Source organism: Zingiber officinale, chromosome 11A (genome assembly GCF_018446385.1).
Source record: "Zingiber officinale cultivar Zhangliang chromosome 11A, Zo_v1.1, whole genome shotgun sequence".
Taxonomy (NCBI): domain Eukaryota; kingdom Viridiplantae; phylum Streptophyta; class Magnoliopsida; order Zingiberales; family Zingiberaceae; genus Zingiber; species Zingiber officinale.
In genome coordinates this window covers 21063345-21076746 of record NC_056006.1, presented here as the reverse complement: position 1 = coordinate 21076746, position 13402 = coordinate 21063345, and the positions used below count along the sequence as shown (strand labels likewise).

The window sequence follows — 13402 nt, the reverse complement described above, 5'->3', positions numbered from 1 at the left end:
AAAATCATAATAATAAATTTTTAGGCTAAAAATCCAAACTTAAAAATTTATAAACAATATCCCCTAATATTATGACAACTCAAATAATCACAACTAAATATTTGACATAATTTTAGAGTTGGTGAATTTTACCTCAACGTCAGACAATTTCAAAACTTACAACAATAAAACAACCAATAAATAATATTAGCATGATATATGAGCCGAAAATTAAACTAAATCAAATCAGTAAAATTTTCATTCAAGACAACCCGTAAATCAACCAATATAAATTATAATTAAGCTTTAAAACTTCCAAAAAGCAACTAAATCGAGCGGGTAAAATTTCTAACAATCACCCACTTAAAAAATGAAACCAAGGATATGGAATTGAGTTGAAAACTCCTCAAAAATTAAGCAAAATCGATTTGGCTCAGAATAAGGTGGTTACGCAATGGTTTTGCCTAAATTGCTGTCGAAACTCGAAGGGAGGTGGGTCACGACCAGGTTTGGTGGGAAATCTTCCTAAGGTTCAAATATACAACCCATGACCTAAACTCTAGGGAGGCGGCAATCACAACTGGGTTTGTGGTGAATTTGAAAAAAATATTAAAAAAAAACAAAAGTTGTGGGGCTAGAGCCCACCCTAGCCCAATGAGGGGAACCTAGGTATCGTGATCAATGGAGGATGTGGAGTGACTAAGAGATACGGATAAAGACACGTAGGCCTATGTAGCCATCCCATGACCTAGATGTAGCAACCCCACAACCTGAATGTGAGGTTCATACCTCCCTCCTAAGAGATGGTATAAAAGAGAGTCCACTTTCTCAGGTGTAGGAATGAGCACATAAGAATCCCAACTCCGACTCTTCATAGTTTGTTTCCTCCAATTAGCCTAATTGTGCTAACTTGGACATTGAAGTGGTTGCGCCAAAGATCCGCCTTGGCCCCCATTCTAATATCTCTTGTTGAGTTCTTTAGGTTCCACGATTAATTCTCTTCCTGAATCCTTTGGAGTAGCCCCACCGGTCTTGGCATATCCTCTAGTGACTCAATCATCGATGGTCTTTTGCCAGAATAGGGATAAAGGTGTAAAAATCAAAAGGACATCTTTTTTTTAATTAAAATCATCAAAAAGACGCCCTTTTTCTTAATTATCAAAAGAACACATCATCTTGCCACTTTATATTTTACTTTTCAAAATTATCCTTATTTTTAACATCCCCGTAGCAATTTCGAGATCACAATTGTACAAGCTAAGATTTTATAACTACTACAACTACATAATTATAATAACTATCAAACTGTAGTTTTTACCATACAATATTGACTGATGTTGATAAGGAATAAAATATCAACTATAATTTATAACTACTGATGTAATATTGACTAATGTTAACTAATGTTGATCAGAAATAAAATACTCATATTGTGATAGTTATGTAATTACTATATTGAATATTATTAGTATTGGTAAGAGTTAAAATATTGCTACAATATAATATTGATAATGTTAACTAAAGTAAAGTATCCGTATTATAATAATTATGTACTATAGCTGTTAAAATATAATGTTATTAATATTGATTAAAATTCAAATATTTATATTGTAATAACTATCAAATTATAGCGCTATTGAATCAAAACTATTATACTTAAGGCTTTTACAATGGGTATTAATGTGAAATGTTAATGTCAACATGGCATACTTTTATTGTTACTGTAGTATTAATGCGTTCAATTCTTTGAACACGTTAATACACAGATTTAATAAAAAAATAAAAAAATATTATGTTAAAGGTGTTCCGGATGCCCTTACGAGGCATCGTCAAAAGAAAAACAGTTTATTATTGATGGAATGAGACATTTTTTTTATAATAAATGAAAGAGGAGTACCGTTTTTTCTCAAATTTTTTGCCTGGGATAAAGAGGTGAAACCAGGGAGCGTAACCAAAGAATTGCATCCTTAATTTAAAATTTAAAATTTAAAATTATAGGTACCTTAAGGGAAAATTATAAATTGATATGTGTATTAACCAGACATCCAAAATGTGACTAAAAGGACGTTGGCGCCGCTCGCTTGGCTCGAGTCTCGAACCCCCTCGATTGACGACGGGGAGACAAGCAATATCGGGGTGGGGCGGTGCGCCAGTAGAATCGCTGCCGGCATACGCTCGGTTCCTACCTTCTTTACCTCAGTGATTTGTCTTCGTAATCGAGATTTTGATTGACCGGTTGGTTGCATTTTGGAGGTGACTATCGGAGATCCGATTTTTTTTTAAATTTTTTTTTGGGGGATTGGATTGTATTGAATTGGATTCTGAAGAGGAAGAGGTGGATAAGGGAGATCGAGATTTAGATTTGGTTGAGATTTTAATATTTGGATCGGGGAAGCAAATATGACTTCCGTGAAGTCGTCTCGATCCAGGGCCTCGGGCCCAGCCCCGGCCGGGCCGATGGCGCCAGCGGCGCCCCAGGAAAATGGCGGTGGATCCGGGCAGGATCCCGGAGTCCAGCTCGCCGATAAGTTGAAGATCTTCAAGACTGAGAATTTCGAGCCCAATGCCTACGTGCAGTCCAAATGCCCGACGATCAACGAAAAGGTCACCTCTTTTGTTTGTTAGAATTCCTTTCTGTGTTAGTTTCATGACAAGATGTTTCCTTCTTTCCTCTAGCCCTGATTTGGTCGACATTGTTGGTCCATAAGATGATACGGTTTTTAATTTGAGTCTTCCTTAATGATGTTATGCTGTAAGTGGTAGATGATAACGAAACATTTGCATTATATTTTCTTGGAACTTATTGTTCACCAATCATGCTGCATTGAAAACTTTTAGTCAATCAACTAATTAGTTCAAGGATAAAACGATTCTCTGCAGGGACAATGTTAAGTTAATTATTCATCATTTGCAGAGTAATTTATCTTGTTCTTAATATGTTTGTAAAATTATACACTGTGGTTTGGTCACTTTTATATGTTTGGAGTGATATTATGGGCTTGCTTTTACACTTTAGAGACTCGTTGGACCATTATTAGAGGTTGGAAAGATTAGTCTTGTCTGGTAATAGTTGACACATTAGAATTTTAGTTTAGTGGACATAAAAATGTTTAAAATCACCGTGTCATTTACTTAGCACTACAAATTTGAAACATATATGGACAGAGAGGGTTCTTGGTTCAGACAACACAAAATATATCAGTGTGCCTGTAACTTTAACCATTGAGGCATGGTCAATGATGTGTATTTTGAATCTTTTATCCAGAATTTCTCACCATTATGAGACTTTCATTTTCCAGTGTATTGCTAATACTTTTTGTTCTTTCTACTACTCTTCAGGAACTTAAACAATTATGCTACTATTTGCAAGATCTAAAGAAGGCTTCTGCTGAAGAAATGCGTAAAAGTGTTTATGCAAACTACGCAGCATTTATAAGGTGAGCTGAAATATTATTCAACCTCTTTATTGGTGTATTCTTTTCATGGAACATTCCAGTTGGAGCGTCTATAATACTTCTAAAAGATTATTTATTATTATTTTTAGGATCTGCCAATTAATGATCAAGTTGTTTGCTTGGTAAATTTTAATTGCTGTTTGTGCAAGTGCTGTATCAAACTTTGAATATTTGGAATAGGATGTCATTTTTCTTTTGTTTCTGATGCAATCATTTTAACTGTTGAATCTAAGTTGTAAATGTTAAGATATCCAGAAAAGTAAGAATGATTGAAAAGCATTTTATAGCCTGTTGCTGTTGCTCCATAAGTTCCCATTTATGGAACATGAGCTATAGTGACAATTAGATTTAAAGAAAAGTTTACCCAATTTATGATAAGAAAAATTCAAAATATAATCTTGGATTCAGAAAAATGGTAAGATCATAAAAAGTGGTTCACGAAAAATAATAATACATAGTTATTGTCTTACTGAACCTGATGTTTCACTATGTAAACACTAATAGGGCCATGGTAATCAAGTGTTGCATCTTTACATAGATACTTCTTAAAATGAAACATTTGGATATGTAAGGTCTTGGGTTGAATAATAACAGTTTGTAGTAACTTGCCAGGGGTAAACACATTGAGTTATTGACAGGTAACGTGGTTAAAATGGTGAGTGGTTAAGTGAATGTTCACCTCTTAAGACATTTTTTATCAAGGGAGAAGCATACAAGATCACATATTCAACAATTCCATATAGCATAATGAAGTTGTTGACATGATAGAGATGAGGATATTGATGAGTGTGCCATCTTCAATGGCGTTGCCTGCATGGAAAATATCACACAAGCAACATATTAAACTTGCATGTTGTCATACTGACACTTGGATCAACAGATTTTGTTGCATGGAAAATTAACTTAAATTTGTTCACTTGAAGTTCTTTCCAATTTTTGTTCTGCAGAAAATCTAAATAAATTCTGGAAACTTTTACTTTTTAAGAGATGACTGATAGGTCTCACACTAAAAATTTAAATTTTTTTGCTATGGCCTCCAACATATATTTTTATCAACCGATTAGAATCCACTTTTGCAAGCATTCTACTTACAAAAGAGACAATGAGTTCTGAATGGCATCCCTGGAGAAATCCTTTCTGTTGTTTTTCTCATTCTTCCTAACACTATTGATGTTTGCAATAGAGGATCAGTTAGTTCATTTAACCCATATAAATAAATTTAAATAATTGATGGAGTCAAGTTGGTCCTTTTAAGATGATAAATTTTTTAACTTTTGCACTACATTAGTAAGTTGTTCTATTTCTTCTTTGACTATGATATTATCTAACTCATTTATAAGAATTAGTTCTAGAACCACTAGTGATATTTGGTTGGCATTGAAAAATATGACAGAACATTCTTAATTGACTCAACACAAATTGTTGCAGTTGGTGGCCCGACGTAGGCCTGGGCTAGTTGGCGTGTGTCTGGATCAGCTGGCTTAGTCCTAGTTGACTTGTGCATGGTTAGCTTGGGTCTAGGCTAGGGTTCAATTGGCATGTGCCTAGACTTGTGGGGGCAATTTATATTGAAACAATAAAATTGTTAAATAAAAATCAGAAAAATGGAAACTTTTTTAAAAATAGATAATATATGGAAAATTAAGAAATTAGAAAAAACATGATAGATGAAAAAAAACTTATCTCCCATGATTAAATTAAAATTGTCTATTAAAGTGACTAGAATCATTATTTGATGCATTATTAAAAAGTATTAATTCTTTAAATTATATCATAACAACTAAATCAATGAGAAATATTACAAAAAAAAAGTATGATCACTATGAGGAAATTCAAAACCTTTAAAACTAATAATTCATTTTTGGATGAACCAGTTATTGTCTATCTAATATCTAGTCAAACATATATATGAATATGCATTATGACTAACCACTACTCAAACATTAGAATTGAATACTATTCTATATCTCTATGCATTATGCCATGTTGCAAGTAGCTGGCCTGATTGTCACCTTTACTAAATTGTAGTCGTATGCATGTTAATTTTTTTTAATATTTTTTGTTGGTGATAATGTTTTGGTTCATTGGTTAGTCCTTTACCTACCTGATCTAGAAGGCGATTTCATTTAATATGTTCCGTCAATAGCATTTTTACTACACTAAGATGCTCAAGTATCAAAGGAGACTCATTTACATATTTCAATATGTCAAATGCAGAACATCCAAGGAAATATCTGATCTAGAAGGTGAACTTTTGTCTATCAAGAATTTTCTTGGTGCTCAGACAGGTTTAATCCATGGGTTAGCTGAAGGTATTAACATTGATTCCCTGCAAGAAGGTTATGAAGGCAGTGGAGAATATGACATATCTAATGTGGAAGATGAAGAACCTTCAGATCTCGAGAAGTGGGCAGAGGAGCTTCCTGATAGGCTAGAAGTTCTATTAGCTGAAAGGAGAGTTGATGAAGCTTTAGATTCTCTCAATGAAGCAGAAAAACTAGTTGCGGAAGCAAAACAAAAGCAGGCTATAGGTGCTCATGAACTTTCATTGTTGAAGAACACCATTTCTAAACATCGTAAGAAATTAGCTGATCAGCTTGCTGAAGCTGCTTGTCAATCTTCTACATGTGGCGTTGAGCTTCGAGAAGCTTCTGCAGCTCTCAAAAGACTTGGTGATGGTCCTCGTGCTCATAGTTTATTGCTTACTGCTCATTATCAGAGGCTTCAGTACAACATGCAAGTTATTCATCCCACCAGTATGTCCCATGGAGGAGCATATACTGCAGCTCTATCACAGCTAGTGTTTTCTATTATTGGTCAAGCTTTAAATGATTCTCAAGCAGTCTTTGGTGATGAGTATGCTTCAGAACTGGTTGTGTGGTCTACAAAACAAACAGAGACCTTTGCACATCTTGTTAAGAGGCATGCATTAGCCTCAGCAGCTGCTGCTGGAGGCTTACGAGCTGCTGCAGAGTGTGTCCAGATAGCCATTGGACATTGTTCCTTGCTTGAAGCTCATGGGAGGTTGTCACTTTCTTCTGTTCTGATGCGACTTTTTAGGCCTAGTGTTGAACAAGCACTGAGTGCTAATTTAAGACGAATTGAAGAAAGTACTGCTGCGTTGGCAGCTGCAGATGAGTGGGTACTTACATTTCCACCTGCAGGTTCATACACATCAAATAAAACATCTACTACATTTGTGGGTAACCAACCCAAACTTTCAAGCAGTGCACATCAATTTTATGCAATGGTTCAGGTAACTTAAATTGATATCTAAGGTTCTTCTTTGCACGCCATTTGCTATTTGTGACTAGTACTTTTGTATCTTCTAGCAAGAAGCATATTGAACTGGCTAGGATAATTAGTATGCAAACATTCATATTGAGTGTATGAAATGTAAACAATTAAAATAACATATAATTTGAACTATACTATGATAAACATCTCAACTAATTCACATGCATCTAAGTACAATCACATGACACTGGTTAGATGGCTTGTGATGTTTATTAGACTACCTGGAAGTGTATTAGTCCTTACAAATTGGAAATATGATCCTGTTTATTAGATAATATGGCTGGAATTGGGTAAGCATGAAGCTGAAATAAACTAAATGATCAGGCTAAGGTGGAGAAATGAGTCTTAAATATTCATCTTTTTTGGTATCTTAGGACTTCTGCATCGAATGGTTGCTTTAACAAATACATACTGTCATAGTTTTAGAAAATGTAACACGTGTTACTAAATTTGAGTAGCTGGCATGCCATATTCATCATCAAATCTGTGCTAACACAGATGATAGTTTATCTTTTATTCCCTCAAACCAGCAGATTGAATAATCGATGGGGTCGGAGCATTGCTTGGGGTTTCACATTGATTGAAGAATGAGATGATAGAGACTTGCCTTAAAAAAATTGTAGAATACATTTCTTTTTTTATATGAATGTATAAAAGAGAAGTCCTTAATAAAAGTGATGATCAACATAAAAGGGCAGCCCGGTGCACGAAGCTCCCGCTATGCGGGGTCCCGAAGAAGAATCCATTGTACACAACCTTACCCTGCTTTTTGCAAGAGGCTGCTTCCAGGATTCGAACCTATTTTGGTTACAAAGCAACAACTTTACCGTTGCACCAAGTCTCCCCTTCAAAAAGTGATGATCAACATATAAATTGAAAAAATGAGTTGATTATCATGTGCTTAATCTGATCTTTTGATAGTTGATAAAGCCTTTAATGTTTGCTTGTAAGTTCTTTAGTCTTTAGAGTTGTAACTTCTATGACATAATATGTCTAAGTTAAGGAAGAAAATGTAGATTTTAATAAATGCTAAACCAGTTGCATTCTCAGTTTGAAGATTGATGTTATGAATTTGTTTTATGGATGATTTTCTTAGTGTTTTTAGTCATGAGAAAAGCAGAAAAGGGGAGCTATGTTGGAAAAAGTGAGGAAACCTATGTGGTTAACTATAGTGCTTTGTTAAAGAGAGAAAGTGATAGGAGGTAGAAGCTAACAGAGGAGACGGGTAGAGTGCATGAGAGAGTTTTTTTTTTTCAAGTAGATATAAGTGGAGAAGAAAGATGTGGGAGAGGATGTTGGAGTTTCTGATACAAAGAAAAGTTAGGAGAGAGAGTTAGAGAGTGGAACAAAATAAACATAAGGAGAGGGAGTACAAAAGTAAAAAAATGAAGTTCCAAAAATCATTGTTGGATTTTACTACCTGGTTCCTGAGCCATTTGGCTCGATAAAAAAAAATTGAAAATAGTTGTTGCTCACACTAAAATATGAAATATTTTCTGATGTTTTGTTGCTCATAGTTGACTCTGTTGTTGTTGTGTTGTTTGATGTTTGGCACTGGCAGATATCTTGTATTAACTTGTGAACTTTTATGTTGAATAAACATGCAACATATAGGTTCCTTGTAACAATAATAGTAGCTATTAAGTGGCACATTCCTATTAATGAGCGTGTTAAAAGTTTTTTTCCCCCAATAAAGGACTCCCTGATGGTTATGCTCTCACCCAAGGCGATCCCTTGGAAAATGCTAAAAACAATTGTCTTTCAAGAAGATTTAAGGTGCTTGGGTGCTTTACCTGACCTTTAACCTGTTTAATTCACCAGATGTTTCTCTAGTGTCTGGTTTCAGTTCCTCAATAAAAACAGGAGCTTTAAAATTTCTCCTGATTTTCTATCTATTCCAATGAATTTAAGTTCATTTTTTCATATATATACTGAATCAATTTGCAGGATTTTTTCGAGGATGTAGGGCCACTTTTAAGCATGCAATTAGGGGGATCCACCATGGACGGTCTTCTAAATGTCTTCAATGCATATATAAATCTGCTGATAAATGCATTGCCAGGTTCAATTGAAGATGAGGCAAATTTGGGTGTTCATGTGAATCGGCTTGTTCGAATAGCAGAAACTGAGAGCCAACAGTTGGCTCTACTAGCCAATGCATCTCTTTTAGCAGAGGAGTTGCTCCCGCAAGCAATATTGAAACTTTCTCCCACGCATCAGGCTGGTGGAATTGATGATTCACGTAAAAAAGGGTCAGAACGAAACAATCGTCTTCCAGAACAAAGAGAATGGAAAAAGAAGTTGCAGCGATCTGTTGATAGATTACGAGATTGTTTCTGTAGGCAGCATGCCCTTGATCTTATATTCACAGAAGATGGTGAGTCTAATATAAGTGCAGAAATGTACATAAGTATGGACTTGAACTCCAATGACGAGATTGAGTGGGCTCCTTCGCCAATATATCAGGTATTTAATTTACATGTTTTTACATTAATTTATAAGAGTAACTTCCTAACTCCTCAATAAGCTACCTTTGTTTTCCTTTAAATTCTACTTTCTGAAATACGATCCTAAAACTTTGATACTTTTTTTGAATAATAAATTACTCATGATTGCATTTGTGTACCTTTTTTGCTGATAATCCAGATACTTTTGAATTGCATGGTAATACTTATCCTCCATTATCTATACACTGCTCCTTGCCATTTTACCCTCCATTATTGCATTGTGCAAAGACTGAAAATAGCCACCACACTTAAAGACTATTATTTCCTCCAAAGAAGTTTCAACCTTTGCAGAAGCTTCAGTCTCTCAGAAATTACTTAAAAGAATACTAGATGTGAATGGATGATGTGGTAAGTGAATTTTTAGGGTTCATTTTAAGGCTAGCTTTAATTACAAGTTTCAAACATGTAGAAGTTGTTTTGGGTTTAAAAATGGTTTGTCATAAATCATTTTTAGAGTTCTTGTGTCTACGTGAGATCAATCATCTTTTGGTATAATAAAATTGTATTTGTGATTTTTTGTCTCTGTGATGTTTGTTTTTGTTCATGTTGCATCACTGTGACTGTATATTTGACCATATTAGCATAGTCTACAAATGCATAAGAGTTGACATGGTTCAATTTAGCAAATTTTTAAAAGAATTTCAAATCAAATCAAGTCAAATCAAAATAGTTAGAAATTTTTAAATGGAAACTCAAAACTATAAGCTTCCAAATCCAACCAAACTGATTGGTCTGATTTTGATTTGATTTCCATTAAAGCCAAAAAACAAAAAACAGAATATTTTTCATTTTTACACAAAAATTTGTATCACACAAATACACGGTGGCAAGGTGATAACGCTCACTCCAGGTGTATCACACATATTATCGGTTGGTTCAATTTAATAAGGTAGTAATCTTCTCAAATAAGCACTGAATTGAAACATAAACTATTCCTATTTTTCAAACCAATCCAAACCAATAAGTAAACTAGTAAAACTAAAGAAATTTTCACTTTGCCTCTATAATTTATTTTTTTTAGATTGAGGATGCCCATTCCTATAAATATAGGTATACTACATGGTTAATTGGCTAAGCCTTAAGTGTCTCAGTCCTTACATATGCTTAGACATCTTTAATTTTTTGAAATGAGGAAGGGTTTAGACATTGTTGGCTGGCCCAGGCACTTTGCATGTGGATAAGATTTTATTTTAATTTATTGAATGAACAAAACTGTATCAATGTCAAACCAAGCTATATACTGAACACATCTGGCTTTGTCCCTTAGGAGTTAGGACATGCTTGTTTCATACTTAAGGAAAAGGATTCTTGTAAAGAGAATGGTGTATACACAGCTGTAACAATTTTTAGAAATCCATTACATTCTCTTAGGCTTGTTGTAATTATATCTTTAATTTATCTACTTCAGTAGTTCACACTTCCAACTTATGGATGACTGTTGTGTCAGCTTATTCATTGTGGTTTTAAAGATGGACTGTTTATTTTCAAACATTGGCTTCAACATCTTGTGGCGTCTGTTCTAATATTTGAGTCACTAAAAACAATCTTGTGAAGCTGAATGTTTTCGTCAAAAGATGAAGTTCTTAACCATCCCTCATATTCACAAGTAAAATATTTTTTTCAGCAACTTTTGTGTGTGTGGTTCTGTAAGAAACTGGGTTTTTAGTTCATGTTTTTGCTTGTCAGTGTTTTTTCCGCTCCAAAAAATTGATAAACCCTTCACTTTTTTTATAGGAATTATATGCAACATTGAGTAGAATGGCAAGCATAGCCTCAGATATGTTTGTTGGTAGGGAAAGATTTGCTACCGTGTTAATGATTAGACTCACTGAGACAGTCATATTATGGCTTTCTGAAGACCAGGGTTTTTGGGAAGATATTGAACAAGGACCCAGACCTTTGGGTCCGCTTGGCCTTCAGCAGGTAATTGTCTTATATTTTGCTGTATTTATGTATTCTCAATCTGGGGAATCTAAAATTGGTTCTGTAACTTTTGTTTTGCTTCTAAAACTTGTTGTTTATAACCCATTTCAGTTTTACCTTGATATGCAATTTGTGATCCTCTTTGGACAAGGCCGATTCTTGTCTCGGAATGTTCATCAAGTTATCGTAGAGATCATTGACAGAGCTATGCATGCATTTTCTTCAACGGGAATGAATCCTGACAGGTGATTATGTAGAGACTAACCATCAAGTATTTTGAAATTACTATGTTCATCTTGCTTTCTACATATGAATGCCTCTACAAAAGCTCATCCTTTTCTCATTGATTAACTATTAGGTTGCTTGACCTATGTATCACTTCGGTTTACTAACTATTGAAATAATAGAAGCATTATGTTTGTCTGTAAACTTACAAAAATATCCAACAGAATTGATAAAAAAAATCATAAAAATATTCCCTATAGGTGCCCCAAAAATTTCTATATTTTCTGCACTATTTATAAATTTAATAATAAATTAGAATATTATAATTTATACTTTTTAGTTTTAAAAATTATTTTTTATTTAAGTGAAAAATCAAACAGCTAGGCAAGACTCTCGAACCCGTTTAGCTTGTGGCCAAAGCTGGCTCCATAAGTCTAATGGCTTTCAAGTTAGGTATGACCTAACGCGATTAGTCTTAGGATATGCTTAGCATGACTCGACCGATTGACACTGCTATAGGTGACTAGGTATAGCTTTTTAGCCTGATCTTGATCTTATAAACTTTATTATCACCAATTTTCTTGGTTTCATATGCTAACTTATGCAACTACTCTTTTGAATATGATTGAAATACTTATTATTAGTCTGTGCTTTATTCAGTGTTCTTCCTCCTGACGACTGGTTCTTCGATATTGGTGAAGAAATAATAAACAGAATTAGTGGAAGGACACAATTTGGCAACGGAGAGAGGTACCTCAACAGCCCTTCAGCACAATCCATTTCATCATTCAAATCGCACGGGAGTTTGTAGGATATTCCCCCTAGACGAGGTTCTTGTAGGATATTCATTCTTTGGCTTATGGTTTATTCGCAATGGGTTTTGTGTTCAACAATGTTGATTTGTTCTTAGCAAATTTTATCAAAAGTTTCAGAGTTTGCGATTCGTGCAGTCCAAACTCCGTCTTATAGGTCTTTTTGCATCATTTTTTTTCTTATCATTGTTCACATAAACTTATACACCTTTATGAACATATATTAAGTTTTTCTAACTCCCAGATGGCTTATTTGCCAGATTCATACTTGTTTTAAGATTTTTTTGAAGTGTAATAAATAATGACCTTTTGGTGATTCGACAGCAATTGAGTAAATTTTGGGGGGTAAAAATTAAAAAGACATTCTTCATTTGTATTACCTTCTTTCGAAAAAAAAAAGTCAAATGGGCGCCCACTTATGCCTCATTTGAAGTGATCCGTATGAAATACCCTTCATTATTTAATTTTTCGGCCGAATAGAAGTTAGATGCTATGTTTTTTATAATGGGTAGAAGCTAGCAAATAGCTTCTACAAATATATTATATGATCATTCGTATAGAAATTAGATGTTAGCTTTTATAAAATTAGTTGTTAGCTTCTATAATATGTAGAAGTTAGCATTTATTCTGTAAAGGTAAAATCTGTCATTTTGGCGGCCCTCACATAACTGTTCTACATCATTGGGAGACAGTAAATTAAGAAATTGAAACTAGCCATCACATTAGAGGATAATTTCTCGGTCTTTACAGAAGTTAGCATCTAACTTCTACAATTATAGTTCTAATTTCTATAATAGTGATTTTATATCATTTTAATTTTATTTTTAAAATGATAACCTGATTAAAATAATATTTAAATGAGTAAATAAAATAGTGGGGATTCTATAATACTCATTATATTTCAAATGAACATGATTGAATATATATAAACTAATATGTATCTTTTACAATGTGTAACAGCTATTGGCTAGCTTTTACACATTGTAGAAACTAATCAGTAACTTTTACATGTTGTACAAGCTAGCCGATAGCTTCTATAACAGTACTAAATATATGAATATTTTGTGGATAAGAGGTACATACTTCTTTAGAGGGCACTCATTTAACTTTTTTGTTTTTTTTTTCTAAAAATACCCATCTGATTAAAAACATAAATAATGGACGCTCTTTTAATTTTTATCTTTTTTTTTTTTTTGATTTCTTG

The 13402-nt window shown here is 33.9% G+C and overlaps 1 protein-coding gene across 1 annotated transcript; it reads left to right on the top strand.

Annotated features, from left to right (window-relative positions):
• The first annotated feature begins 2039 nt into the window (after positions 1-2039).
• LOC122030844 (exocyst complex component EXO84B-like) lies at positions 2040-12384 on the top strand. The gene is made up of 7 exons (XM_042589888.1): positions 2040-2583; positions 3319-3416; positions 5652-6690; positions 8679-9197; positions 10973-11161; positions 11273-11406; positions 12047-12384. Exons 1-7 carry the CDS (start codon positions 2380-2382, stop codon positions 12195-12197), a joined length of 2334 nt encoding a protein of 777 aa, XP_042445822.1. The 5' UTR covers positions 2040-2379; the 3' UTR covers positions 12198-12384.
• Positions 12385-13402: the final 1018 nt, after the last annotated feature.